Here is a 15,469-nt window from a genome sequence, read left to right on the forward strand (position 1 = left end):
TGAGGAGGAACATGATTATGTGGTGAGTGGGCATTATGTGGAATCCACTGCTTTAAGTGCTGGTGAAAATGAAATCAATGATAATGCTCAGAAGAGAATGGGATAGACATCTGAAGGGGAAAGATTTACAGGATTACTGAGAACTGTCAGGGGCTAATGGTAGCTGTTTCAACAAGCTGAGGACTATGGGTCAGGATAGCCTCCAAATCTTCTGCGTCAGTTTATGATTGTTGTACCATTTATCTGCAAAAATCTCGACAATAAACTTGGCAATCCAACATTATGCCCTCACTGACTGATGAATGCATTGCTCTCAAGGACAAAATGCCATTCACTGACCAAGACACAGTTCTGACCACCGGCCTGATCTCAGTCAAGGTGGTAATTATGGGTGTTATCAGTGAATCTCAGGTTAGTCAAGAGGGAAATCAAAATCTGCCTGGATTCCCACTCCTGTCCCCTGATTCAGTGACCTGCTGTGGGCAGGATTTCTGGGAACAGGGTCAGCATTATGCGAGCACAGTTATTAACAGTTATGCTTACGCTAACTGTCCAGGCAGACAACGAGCGAATTGATTATTTGGCCGGAGGTTTTAGATTGAACTCTTGAAACGATACGCCAAGTGTGATGCAGAGATTTCAGGAGTAGGTGGCAGAATTATTTCAAATTTCAGGAAAAAAGCACTAAGGTCCACACACCCCCTTTCCATTAGGCTTGATTCTAACATAAATGGATTCACGCGGTAACAGCATAAAGATTCCCACTGCTCCCATCCAGTTCTCCCGTTGCAGCTGGTGTATCCCAGATGGTACATTGTCAACCATGAGAACTAACCTGAAGCTGCCCTACTCCCTGCGTTATCATGCCAACCCCAGTCAACCATTAGTTGCCAAGCTTTCAAGAAAATGTTTCGGCTGATGTGGCACAGTTCATGGACACAACTTAGCTAACGGATCACCTGAAATTCTGGGCAATGTCTCTCCAATTCATGGTGTCGAGCGGAGGTTCTATAGGTCTAAGTCATCCGAGGCTATCAATGCAGCAACACAGCGGTCAGTGAATGTTTGTTTTGTGTAGATCTGGTTCAGAACCTCAGTGGGATCTCACTTCATTTAAAGGAATGAATGACAGTGACAGTGAATAATTCCAAAATAATAATTGTCTGATGGTTGGACTTGTATGGTCTGTTTGAGTATGATACACTGTCCTTTCAGTCCTATTCACAATCAGAATACATGATGGATTTTGTTTTTTAAAGAGTAGAAGCTTGAAAATGAAGTGGCGCCATTTAATTTTGTGTTATTGGTGTGACACATTAGCCACCAGTTAGTCATCCCGTCTGCTACACTCTTTCAAACAGCCATTGTCTTTGACCCTCAGATAAACTCTGACCCCACATCTGGATCATCACTAAGACTATTTCCAATTCCTTATTATTGCTCAGCTTCAGCCACGTGTCCCAGTCCATCTGCTGCTGAAATCCTCATCCTGTCTTTGTTCATCCTAAATGTAACTGATCTAACCCACTCTTAGCTGGCCTCCCATACTTCATCCTTCTTAAACTCAAGTTTATTTCAAAATGTTGTAGCCTGTGTCTTAGCTAGCAGCAATCCCTATCTGCCTCACTCTACCCTCTCCCCAACACCACTATCAACACTCTCATGTTTTCTGAGCCATTGGTTATGAAAGTCTTGATTCTAAAATCCTGACACTTGTCGTTAAATCCCTCCTTGGCTTTGCCTTTGCCTATCTCTGTAATCTCTCCAGTTCCACAACCCTTTGAAATAGCTTACCTCTTCCTATTCTAGCCTCTTAAGCATCCCCCAATCTTAATCATTCCACCATTGGTGGTTTTGCCAAAGTACAGAATCCTGTTTCTCTCACGTTCTCAAGTTCCTCCTTTTACATCATCCTTGGAGCAGCTTCTTTTACCCAACTATTGGTCATGAGACCTAAACTCTCCTGTTCTGGTTCAGTATCATTTTTGTTTTATAATCCTCTTATGAAGTGCCTTGGGATGTTTTACCACATTAAAGGCATTATGGAAATATAAATATTGTATAAGCAACATGATTAGTTTTCTAAACAATACTTCTTAACATGGAACCAAAAGAGAAATGCTGGAAAATCTCAGCAGGTCTGGCAGCATCTGTAAGGAGAGAAAAGAGCTGACATTTCGAGCCTAACTGACCCTTTGTCCTAAAAGCCACACTCAGGGCCGTGCACCGCCACATGAAAGCACTCGACACCTCTCTCCAGCAGCACTGACTTACTCTCTCTCAAAGCTGTCCTGGTCCACAGTTTCATTTCATCAAAGAAAAACAAGCTTTGACAAAGGGTCAGTTAGACTCAAAACGTCAGCTTTTTTCTCTCCTTACAGATGCTGCCAGACCTGCTGAGATTTTCCAGCATTTCCCTTTTGGTTTCAGATTCCATCATCCGCAGTAATTTGCTTTTATCCTTCTTAACATGGAGCCTTGTACACACATTGTATTCATTTTCATTGCAATAAGTTTCAATGGCTAAACCACTTTCCATTGTTTCCCCATTCAAAAAAATACAAATGCACCAAATCATTTTCCATTGGTTTGATTATATGAATTTCAAACAATGAAATCCATTCACCTTACAGTAGGCTTTCAGTGGGCTGAACTCCATCTAGTTCTTTAGATTTTGAACACTTTCTGTTCACATTATTGTGTGGGATTCCAGCAAATACAACCCCATCTGTGTAGTTTGTTATTGTGAATTACAAAAGGCTGAGCAATTGTTGGCTCTTTCTTGTTCCACAGTCAAAACATAGCTGTCCAGGAATTTCTTCAGTCATTTTCCCACAATGACTTTGGCAGAAGATCACCAGGAACTCTGCATAACAAACACGCCGAGGTAGTTTGCATCGATCAGAAGAACTGAAAATTATGATGGATAGTATTTGAAACACTCAGTGTTCAATTTGCCAGTTGTCAATCTTCAAAATACTGAACATTGTCTGCTAACCAACTTTGTCAAGAGACAACTGTGTAACTGGGAGGTCTGCATTCTATTATGTATCTTTAGATTTTTTTTTCTTAAGAGTTTTGTTTTTATTGAGGTTTCCTTTTGTCTAGAATGAGTAGGAGGCTGGACCAAGTGAAACGTTACTTGTCGCATCAGGGAAAGGTTCATCATTGTGGAGGGTGGGCTGGTGTTGGGGTGTTCTTGGGAGATGTTTTCTTCAAACTCCCCCCTCTAAGTTAGTTTCCCTTCAAATCTCTTGAAGACTCATTGTACAGTCATCTCCGCCAACCTAACATGTAAGGTTTGGGATGGCGTTCCTCATTGTCAAACCTGAATTCTTTGTCAAGAGTCTGGCTCAGTCACGCTGCTGTTTTGAATTTTTAATACAGTTTTTAATCACACATCCGGAAATATTGTCGCTAACCTATTCTGTTTCAATGTGACATGTATTTTGGTATTTGATATTCAGCTCACTGATCAGAAATGCTGAACAGTTGCTTTCTCCAATCCATTCTTACTTCTTTCTCTTCATATCTTGTCCTCCTTTACCAGACGCAATCCTCTGCCACCCTTGAATACTGTTCCATTCCTGAAATGCTTCTCACTGTTATCCTCTCCTCCCCACTTCCCCTTCACTCTTGTGCCCATTCTTCCTACCATTATGTCTGCGACACCCACTATCTACTCTGCCATACACTCCTTTAACCCTGCATGACCCTCATCCCCGTAACTTGCCTGCAGACACTTGTCTGGGCCGTCTCATTTCCATTTGGTCCCCTCTCCCCACCCCCGCAGTTCTCCTGCCTTGCTCATGTTGTTTTATTTATTACAGTGGATACCAGTTATGAATCTGTGTCAACTATTCTGAATGAAACTGAATTGTCCGGTGGTGAGTTATAGCACCTTCTAGAGAACTTCATGTATTTTAACCCCTCTAATCCCTTACTGAACTGAGCTGTGAATTAACTTAACGTCCCAGATTGCAGTGAAACCCTGACAGCTGTATCTCAGGAATATGGTGTCTTTATGTAATTTCTTTCAATCCACAAATGCTTTTATGCTCATGTACCAACCTTGAATCAATCTGATATCTGACCGAAATGATTCTGGTTTTGGTATGTATACAACGGTGTAATATATTCATATATTCCCCGGGGAGAAGTTCACAGAGTGCAGCGGGGATTGAGGGGGGAGACAACGATATTCAGAAGCAAGAAAAAAAGTCACAAAAACCTGTCAAATGGATTTAATGACCTTCTGAGTCTCAGGGATGAAGGCATAGAAGGTAAGGTAGTGTCAGGAATTCAGAGTAAAAATGAAACCCTGCAGTTATTGGAAATCTGGAATGAACATGGAGGATCTTGCAGAGACTCTTCTTGCATTTATAACTTCTCTTTGGCACGTCAGCTGGGTCTTCCTGCAATCTGTGCCCCTTGCTCCTCCTCTGCACCAGTCAACGGTGTCAGAAACATCATTTTCCAACCCCTTTCAATTCTGAAGAAGAGTCGCACAGGACTTGAAACGTTAACACTGTTTGTTGCTCCACAGATGCTGCCAGACCTGCTGACCATTCTCTGTATACATTTCAAGAGTTACATGTAGCCCCGTACAGTCAGTGGCATTTGAGAGCAGAAGGAGATGAAGAGAGTTGTGGAGCAGAACAGGACTATTGGTCTCAAAGCTTTGAGCAGATGGGGTTGTGTTGAATGTGGACAATGCAATGCTTACTGATCAGTCCCAACGGTGTTGAGAGAGCTTCAAATGAACAACAAGGAAGTGAGTCACCTTCACTGTTTTCATGACAGTGAGGGCTGGCCAATAATCCTGATCTTGCCAGCGGTGCCCACATCCTTATGAATGAATAACAGAAGCACATGTCAGATTATTGATTTACAGATTGCCCTCACCAGTTAGAAGGCCAGGGCCCTTCTCTGAAAAGCATCAGGTTATTGCATTAGGCAAAGTGTCTTTTTTGTTGCTGCCAGCCCTTGAAATTACTATAAATCTTTTTTACAGATTATTTGGTGGGATTTGAACTTATGGGAGGTCACTGCAGCGACTGTGTCAGAGTAGGGGCAGCATGTAGGACAACCCCCAAATTTGGATTTTATTGATTTGTCAAATTCCAAATGATTGGTCAAAAATGCGATTGGTCCTAAGTGGTCAGGATGGGTGATCTCAGTGAAAAATGCAGGATTATTAAGGGGCTTGACAGGATAAATGCTACCTCATGGGAGGGCCGAAGGTCAGTGGGCATAGTCTCAGAATTTAGGGGCAATTGAAGGCTGAGATGAGGAGGAATTTCTTCTGTCAGAGGGTGAGAGTCTTTGGAACTCCATGCCTTAGAGAGCTGTGTGTATTTATTGGTGAGATAGATTCTTGATCAGCCAAAGGTTACAGGGAAAGGGCAGGAAAGTGGAAGTGAAGAATATTGATTCAGCCTGTTACCATATTGCAGGCGGAGAGAGCTGGAGGGGCTGATTGGCCAAGTCTTGTTCCTATTTCTTGTGGTGTCATGGACCTGGTAGTGACTAGTGCAGTCAAATAAAATGAGAAAAAATTGGGTCTATACTGATTGAAGATATTGTTTGAGATGCTACTGGGGAAAACATAGAAAAGAGGAACAGAAGTAGGCCATTCAGCCCTTCGGGCCTGCTCCCCCACTCATGGCTGATCATCCAAATCAGTACTCTGTTCCCACTTTTGCCCCATACTGTTTGATCCCTTTAGCTGTGAGAACCATATCTAAGTCCTAATTGAAAAACATTCAATGTTTTGGTCTCAACTGCTTTCTGTGGTAGAGAATTCCACAGGCTCCTCACTCTGGATAAAAACATAGAACATAGAACAACACAGCACAGAACAGGCCCTTCAGGCCACGATGTTGTGCCGACCATTGATCCTCATGTATGGACCCTCAAATTTCTGTGACCATATGCATGTCCAGCAGTCTCTTAAATATCCCCAATGACCTTGCTTCCACAACTGCTGCTGGCAACACATTCCAGGCTCTCTGTGTGAAGAACCCGCTTCTGACATCCCCTCTATACTTTTCTCCAACCAGCTTAAAACTAAGACCCCTCGTGTTAGCCATTTCTGCGCTGGGTAATAGTCTCTGGCTATCGAAAACATTTCTCCTCATCTCAGTGAGACATCATTTTGTTAGTCAACAAATTTCAAAGCCTGTGAAAGAATAACAAGAAACAAAAATATTCAAAACAAGTTGAAGAAAAATACTTTTCCAAAATGATTTTCTTTCATGTGCTTCACTTGATGTGATGTCTAAGTGTTGGATCTTTAAATCCCAGAGAATCCAAGCCAATCCTGAAAGGTTGTTATTGTCCCTCTTGCCATCCATACGAAGGGATGCAACATGGGAAAAGAAATTAAAGCCTATAAAAATTAAAATTGAATGAGAGGATATTGAGTGGATAGTGTTTGAATAATTCATTCATGATTATGATTGCTTTGAAAGTGTTGATAGACTATGACATCGAAACTGCTTGGAATTTTGAGATTCTGAGCTTGTCCAGTTTCCTTCTTGTTTCTCCAGTTTCTGTGTTTTTTATTGAAGTGGCTGTTTGATTGTCAATCTTTGGAGTTCAACATGTATCCGCCAATCAATGTGGAAAGGACGGACTAACATCATTACTCCATTGCTGTTTTTGGCTGCTTGCTGTGCACCAAGTTGTTTCTGAGTTTCTTACGTTGCGTCAGTGACTACTCTTCGGCAGTGCTTCACTGGCTGTCAGATTCTTTGTGATATCTAGTGGACGTGCAAGGAGCTATAAAAGTGCAAGGCATTTCTTGATTTTCTCTACTGGGAGGATCTGTAAACACTCAATTCTAGAATATATTGAAGCAAAGCTTGACATATTTTTAGATACTAAGCAATACACCCTCTAAATTTCTTTTCGGCGCACAGACCTCTGAGCTCCGTGTGGGGCAGTGACTTCTGAAACTGGAAGTGTGTGTAAAACTTCAGAATGGCTACATGGACACACAGCTTAGAGGTAACACTGCTAGGCAGAGAGTTACAGTATGGGGACAGGGCAGGAAGTCTGACAGGAAATAAATGACCCATAATGATCTAATTAAACAGTGGGTTAGGCACACATGGTCAACTAACAAATGGCCAGTCGGACCTATATTTCATCTGGTCTTATTAACAGTCTCGAATTAAACTCAAAATTGTTGCTAAGTTTGCATATGACACAAAGATAGGTGGTGGGACAGATAGTGTTGAGGAACTGGGGAGGCTGCAGAAGGTCTTGGACAGGTTCAGCAATAAAGTAGCAAACAGAATACAATGTGGGAAAGTGTGAAGTTATGCACTTTGTTAGGAAGAATAGAGGCATAGACCATTTTCTGAGTGGGGAAAGGCTTCAGAAATTTGAAGCATAAAGGGACTTACAGGTCCTGTTTCAGGATTCTCTTAAGGTTAACATGCAGGTTAAGTTGGCAATTAGGAAGGCAAATGCAATATTAGCTTTCATTTCAAGAGGGCTAGAACACAAGAGCACAGATGTACTGCCGGGGATGTATAAGACTGTGGGTCAGACCACATTTGGAGTATTGTGAGCACTTTTGGGTCATGTATCTAAGGAAGGATGCATTGGTGTTGGATGGGGTCCAGATCAGGTTTACAAGAATGATCCTGGGGGTAAAGGACTTCTCATCCGAGGAGCGGTTGAGAACTCTGGGTCAGTACTCAATGGAGTTTAGGACAATGAGGGGGAATCTGACTGAAATTAACAGCATTCTGAGAGGCCTGGATGGAGTGGATGTGGAGAAGCTGTGTCACTAGTAAGAGAGATGAGGACCTGAGGACACATCCTAAGATTGAAGATAGATCCTTTAGAACTGAGATGAGATGGAATTTCTTCAGCCTGAGGATAACTAATCTGTGGAACACTTTCCCGCAGAGGGCTGTGGAGACCAAGTTATTGCATGTATTTAAGACAGAGATAGAATGAATGGTGGACCAGATTGAATTGGCCATATGGCCTAATCATGCTCCTAACTCTTATCATCATATGGTCATCTGAAAGGTAATATAATCACTATCTAAAATTTGCAGCAACATGTGTTCATAGAAATTCTATCAAATAGCTTGAGGTTCTTTGCCAAATAACTAAACCTCTTCATTATGCCCTTGTACTTTAAACATTTCAGAATGTTGTTTAAACTGAAGTGGTGGATTCTGACACTGATCATTACTTTATTTCCTGAGAACATTCTAACCCCTCTCTATTCAGCTGTGATTCAGTCTGTAGTGTTCTCAAATCTTAGGAAATTGTGGAGTTTCAGTACCACTCTAGAACAAGAGTCCGGATGGACCTGGTATGGAGGGTGTGCTGCATTGTTGAAGGTGCTCTGTCTTTCACATGAGATGTTAACTGAGGCTCTTTCTGCCTTTTCAGATGGATGGAAGAAGGCAAATAGTTTGTTGGCTTCAAAGTGAGAGGATTTGAGCAGGGATGTTGCTGCAATTGTACAGGGCCTTGGTGAGACCACACTTGGAGTATTGTGTGCAGTTTTGTCTCCCTATCTGCCAGAAACCCAGTCACTGTCCTTTCACTGGGACTTGGGTCAAAATTTGATCCCATCTAATGGAACGCGGTTTCCTCTTGCCAAAATGATTCCAATTGGATTGAGTTGGGACCAGATGATCTTAGTCATTGCAAATCTAGACCAGAGAGGTTTGAACTGGTCAGCACCAACTAACAATCCTACTCCATGAGGCCATGTGAATATGGAAATTACGGATTAGGAGTGGGATGTTTTTGCCTTTCAAACTCGACATTCCGATTTTTGGAATGGAAATCCATTCTGTCTCTGCTGGAGTCTCCAGGAATAATCTTGAGAGAAAAAGCTTAGGAGGATGAGTGAAAAAGAGGTCTCATTTATTTTCTTTGGAAGAGTTTATTTTTATCACAAATGAATAAATCAGAGGGGGAGAAATAGCTGTTTGACTGGTTGGGGAAATTGGAGGCAGGGGAGTCGTGTGATTATGTCAGGAAATGTCTATTTGGAGTTGACAATCCTACAGTCAGCTATAAGTCATGTGTGAGATAGGATTGGACTACCTCAGTCCAGTTCCTGGTGTGTATGGGTCCCAAAAGCATCACCATTTTGCAGTAAGTTGATTGTCAAAGGTGTCAGCGAACAACCAGTTCTGTCTGAGGTGGAGTGGGGGTTGGGGGTGGGAGTAGTGGGGCTTATAATCTTGAATGATTTTGTTTGCAAACTCCTCTTTAGTTTATTTGAAGAGGTTGCTCTTAAACTTCTGGTTGCGCTCCAGTCCCACGCTCCTGATCCAAGGGTACCCCATGGGGAGAGGTGGGCATTTCAGAGGGCATTCGTATGGACTTACTCCTGGGCTTGGCCAAAGTGACCATTGATAGGTCCAGGGAGTGGAGGGGGCCATTGTGTCCCATTGCCTGCCTCCTTTCTACAGTCATGTCCACGTTCCTTAGAGAGGTAACATCTCTGCTGGTGCAACAGAGGCCTCTAGAGTCTGATGGGCACCAGAGAACCTGGTATGCATCATCATCACCCCATAAAATATTATTTGATTTGATAAATTTTCATTAACCTTCTGTTGCTTGTTCCAGTGCCCCGCCAGGGACCGCTAATGTTTATTGTTTTAGGAATAGAAAAATGAACAAGTGTAAACGATGCTTTTCAAAGGCACTTATTGAGGCTAAACAAGGGGAGCTTCACTCTTCCTCCAGTCAATGTTAACCTGATGTGAGATCACTTAAGCCTACCAGCAAACATTCAATATCAGAATGGTCCCAATTGCCTGGCAACAACATCAATAAAGATGGATAAAGGGCAGCTCTCTCATTAGAGAGAAAGAGAAAGCGAGATAGAGACTGGTGGTGGTTTAACCTGAGGGTCACCATGTCTCAGGCAAAAGGAGAGATTGAGAAGTTGGGACCTTTCTGCTAACCTCAGCTGAGGTCAAATAGTAATCTTAATAAAACAAAATGTGGTGAAGTGAAAGTGTCCCTACTCCTGGCCCTGGAGAACTGGATTCAAGTCCCACTTACTCCAGAGGTGCCCAGCAACATCTCTGAATTGAAAATAGGTCAATTTATTTTAAAATCAAAAGCAAAATGCTGTTGATTCTGAAAATCTGAAGTAAAAACCTAAAAATGCTAGGGAAGCTCAGGAGCACAATGGCTCAGTGATTAGCACTACTGCCTCACAGCGCCAGGGACCCAGGTTCAATTCCATGCTCAGGTGATTGGTTGTGTGGAGTTTGCACATTCTCCCCGTGTCTGTGTGGGTTTTCTCCAGGTGCTCTGGTTTCCTTCCACAGTCCAGAGATGTGCAGGTTAGGATGGATTGGCCATGCTAAATTGCCCCATTGTGCCCAGAGATGTGCAGGTTAGGGTGGATTGGCCATGCTAAATTGTCCAGAGATGTCCAAACCACATGGTTGAATCATAGGAAATACAGGGATAGGATAGAAGAGTGGGTCTGGGTGGGATGCTGTTCAGAGGGTTGGTGTGGACTTGATGGGCCGAATGACTTACCTCACATGGTAGGGATTCTATGTCTGCAGAGACAGAAAGCCAGAGTTAACGTTTCCAGTCCAGTGACTCTTCCAAACTTCCGATGCAATGTCATCAGATTTGAAACGTTAACTTTGTTTCTGCCATGGCAGATGATACCCAGACCTGCTGAGTTTCTCCAGTATTTTCTGTTTCTATTAAACAGCCATCTTGCTTGCCCTGATTACTTGGGGCCTGTAGTCAGCTGAAGGCTATGGGATTTATAGCCCAGGGAAACAGATGATGCAGAAGAATAAAATTATGTGACATTTGGGGATCCGGTTTGGGGTTTGCCATTGCTGAAAGCGTTATTTACATCTTTGAAATAGTTAGTGACAATGTGTATTCTCTTATAATTGACTCCCAATGGTTTTCAGGTTTTCAGCTGATTACTTTAGAATATTATCAATTAAGAAATAATTTCCATGTGTTTGAGAAATTGATAGGGAGATAAGGAGAGGTTTTCCAAGTGATGAAGGAGTCTAGGACAAGACATATCCTGAAATCAGAGCCTAATCATTCAGTTTGTTTTCACATTGAGAATACCCTCTATTATGTTGTGTGGCACTATCACTGTGCTAGACTTCAAGCAGACCTAGCAACAGGCTTGCATGAGATGATATGGACCATTGTTGCAGAAGATTAATCTCCCACCACAATCTGCAACCTCATGGCCCACTATATCCCCACTCTACCAGATCAACTATCTATACTAGTTCAATGAGGAGTGCAGGAGGGCATGCCAAAACCAGCACCAGACATACCTAATAATACGATGTCAGCCTTGTGAAGATACCAAACAGACTACCTGCTGCCAAACAACATAAGCAGTGAGTAAGTGATTGAACTCAGCAATTCCACATCCAATGGATCAGATCTAAGTTCTGCAGTCTTACCACATCTAGTTGTGAATGATAGTGGGACAATGAAGCAACTCTATGGTGGAAGAAGCTCTACAAATACCCCCGTGGGCAGTTAAATGTCCGCCATGTTGCTGTGGGCCTGGAGAAACATAGAGACCAGACCAGGTAAAGAAGGCAGATTCCTTTTTTGAAAAGACATCAGCGAACCAAATAGGTTCTTACAAATTGTTATAGTCACTACTAGGCCAGGTCTTTATTTCATTTTTTAAATTGTTGAATGCAGACTTCATCATCTGTCATGGTGTGACTTGAACCCCTATCCTATATAATAGGCCAGGGCATCTGGTTTGTCAATCTAGTGACTAGTAATTGGATAAAAGTATTGAATTTCAGAGGCGAGGTAGGAAGAGTGACTGCTCTTAACATTGAGGCAGTATTTGACTGACTCTGACATCAGGGAGTCCTCACAAAACTGGAGTTAGTGTGAATTGGGGGACAACTCTCTGCTGGTTGGAGTCATACCTGACACATAAGAAGATGGTCATGGTTGTTGGAGGTTAGTCATCTCAGCTTCAGGACATCTCTGTCTTGTTCCTCAGGGTAGTAACCTAGGGCCAAATGTCTTCAGCTGTTTCAAGATTGACTTTCCTTTCATGATAAGGTCAGAATTGGAGATGCTTGGCCAAAATTGCACAATGTTCAGCACCATTTGCAACTTCTCAGATACTGAAGCAATGTATGTTCGAATGCACCAAGAAACTGAACTACCTGTATATCCACATTTGGATTGGCAAATAATATGTCACACAAATGCCAGGCGTTGACTATACCTATATAAAAGCAAATTACTGCGAATGCTGGAATCTGAAACCAAAAGAGAAAATGCTGGAAAATCTCAGCAGGTCTGGCAGCATCTGTAAGGAGAGAAAAGAGCTGACGTTTTGAGTTTAACTGACCCTTTGTCAAAGCAATGTATGTGCTTTGACAAATGGTCAGTTAGACTCGAAACGTTGACTATACCCACTTGCCTGGATGAGCACAGCTCCAACAAGCAACAAGAATGGTTCAAGAAATTTGACACCATTCAGGACGAAGCAACACACTTGATCCACCATTGATGCTTAGTGGCAGCAGTATGGACTACCTACAAGATGCTTTGCAAAATTCACTACTGCTCATTAAATATCACCATGACCATTTCCATTTAGAAGGACAGTAGATAAATGGGAATACTGCCAAAACGTAACCCTTTCGAAGTCACTCACCATCCTGACTTGGAAATGCATCAGCGTTCCTTCACTGTCACTGGGTCAAAATCCTGGAACTGTTCCCAACGGCATTATGGATGTACCTCCAATAAATGGATTGCAGCAGTTGAAGAAGACAGCTCACCACCAGCTTATCAAGGAAGCACAGCCGGTGACACCCCCCTCTTTTGAATGAATAAATAAATGCACAACGTCACAAAATACTTCCCTATGTAGCGATTAGCTAAAGGTATACAATATCCCAAAGGCAGCAATAGTTACTGGTTTAATCAAGTGTCCAATCAGAAGTAGCTTTGCCAGGTAGATATATAAAAGGATATGGATGTGGTAGTAGATGCAGTTTGAGTCTAAATCGGCCACAATCTCACTGATTGGTGAACAGCAGAATGGCCTCCTCCCTCCTCTTAGCTTGCTATCCTCAGCTTCCTGTGTTGATCACTTTAAAATCACTTCCCAATTTGAATACATCAAATGACATTTTTAAGGTTCTGTTCCAATGACATGAACACGCATTGAGGTGACTGGTCAGGAAGTGATGCAAGACTGCAATATGTACTCCCCATTGATTTCTGAGGTTGAAAAGTATCAGATGGTGAATCTGCCTCTCATCAAGAATCCCAGAAAGGTTGGTGATTGTCTGCAGAATAGTTATATTACTAACTATAACTGACTATGTCAGTGCTCAACAGAACTGTGCACGTGGTCTGGGCTGGAGGGAGATACTTTGTTTTGCCATGGCCAAATTATGGGATTATTAAATCACAGAATAGCTATTTGGCTTATCGAGTCAGGTTCTGTTCTTTGCAACAGCAATTCAGCCTGTCCCATTGCCAAACCCTTCACCATCACCTCTCAAATATTTTCCTTTCAGGTGCACAACTAATGTTCATTTGAAAGCCTTGGTTAAATCTGTATCCTCTCAGACAGTACATTCAAGATTCTAACCACTTAGTGTACAAAGTTCTCATTATACAATTAACTTTAAATCGATGACTTCTGATTCTCAAATTTTCCACCAATAAGGAACAGTTTCTCAACATCTGCTCTCTGGAAACTTCTCAGTTTTTGAAAGCTGTCAATGAAATCTCCCCTCAAATGATTCTAAAGTAAACAACCTCAGTTTTTTCAATCCAATCACATAACTGAAAGCCCTAGACATATTCTTTCTCTACTGTCTCTCTTCTGCCTTCATACCTTCCAAAGATGCAGCACCTAGATTTATGCTCAATACTCCACTAGAGGCTGAAATAGTGCTGTATGAAAACTCACGATAAATTCCTTCATTTTGTACGTTATACCTCTTATTATGGACCAACCAGACCAGACCCCCTCAAAATATGTTAAGAAGGTAGCCTAGACCTTAATATTTTCTTATTTGTAAGATAAATGTCAGGTGCTGTGTTCCAGACACAATTCGATTAATCAAACTACTCGTCGTTAAGCAAAACACTATTTATTCAAACACTATGATTAAAATACAACAGACAAAAAAGGAACTTGGAATAACTTAACTATATTGGAAAACTTAACAGAATAATAGATTATTTTACTACTAAACAGTAACTGTTCCAATAAAAACACTATTTATTCAAACACTATGATTAAAATACAACAGAAAAAGAAGGAACTTGGAATAACTTAACTATATTGGAAAACTTAACAGAATAATAGATTATTTTACTACTAAACAGTAACTGTTCCAATAAAGCAACATCCCATAAACAAGCCTTGGCAAAAGGCAAATTCATAAAACAGATTGACTCACATGCTGTTATCAATCCAGGAGGAAAGAATATCAGAAGCCAATTCTGAGAGAGAGAGAGAAAACTCCAGCTTTAAGCTGTAGCAGAGAGGGTTTTGGCAGCTTTTCACAATCCCAGCAGCTTCTGCCGAAAGCTATCTAAAAATCCTGGTTCTGTAAGAGTTTGACTACACCCACTCAGGCTGCTTCTATTGTTCCAACTTTTAAAAAAAACTCCGAGGCCTCACAAGCTGTTTACTGGCTTTCCAACTACACACACTGTCTTAAAACCGCTCTTTAAAAAAAGGACAAAATAACTTCTTAAAACTACAGCATCATCACACTGTCTTTATAAAACCCAAGATCCTAAGAACAATTATAACCACTTTCTGAACCTACTTTGTCACCTGTCTTGGTATATAATAATGACTTGTTTATATTTACTCCAGAAACTTTAGTCCATGTGCCCTTTTAGAGTTGCATCCTTCATGTTACATTAACTGTCCGTACTATTAGCAGGTTTTGAGAAGATTTGTAGCTCAGATTGAAGTTCTGGTTGTAGGTTTGCTCGCTGAGCTTAAAGTTTCATTTTCAGACATTTCGTCATCTAAAGGAAACCCAAACACATAAATAGAAAGCGGGCCATACCACCAGTGCTTCATCCGGAGGCTCACTGATGATGTTACCCAGTATGGTGACAAAATGTCTGAAAACAAACCTTCCAGCCCAGCGAGCAAACTTACCTCCTGTCCTCACTCTTCCTACAATGAGGCATCACTACATATTTCTCTGAATAAATTTCATTTGCAATGAGTCTACCTATTCCACTAGCCTGTCTACATTCTCTCAAAACCTGCCGCCAGCCCCTGGTGTTTCACAGTGCGTCTAAGTTTTACGTCTGCTGCAAATTTGGAAACATTACCCAGTGCACCCAAGTTCATGTCATTAACACAGGCCAAAAGAAGCATGAGCTGAAAATGTGTTGCTGGAAAAGCGCAGCAGGTCAGGCAGCATCCAGGGAACAGGAGAATCGA

General features: G+C 41.8%; 1 protein-coding gene across 17 annotated transcripts in view; it reads left to right on the plus strand.

Annotated features, from left to right (window-relative positions):
* nfasca (neurofascin homolog (chicken) a) overlaps window positions 1–15,469 on the plus strand; it is a 300,495-nt gene that overhangs the window by 188,669 nt on the left and 96,357 nt on the right. For 11 of the 17 annotated variants that reach the window (XM_043716460.1, XM_043716472.1, XM_043716466.1 and 8 more), the window contains one exon: window positions 3,831–3,887. The exons of the other annotated variants lie outside the window; for them this stretch is intronic. In XM_043716460.1, the coding sequence (XP_043572395.1) occupies window positions 3,831–3,887 (57 nt within the window). The remainder of the gene's footprint in view (window positions 1–3,830; window positions 3,888–15,469) is intronic. 17 annotated transcript variants of the gene reach the window in all.

Source organism: Chiloscyllium plagiosum, chromosome 26 (genome assembly GCF_004010195.1).
Source record: "Chiloscyllium plagiosum isolate BGI_BamShark_2017 chromosome 26, ASM401019v2, whole genome shotgun sequence".
NCBI classification, from domain to species: Eukaryota; Metazoa; Chordata; class Chondrichthyes; order Orectolobiformes; family Hemiscylliidae; genus Chiloscyllium; species Chiloscyllium plagiosum.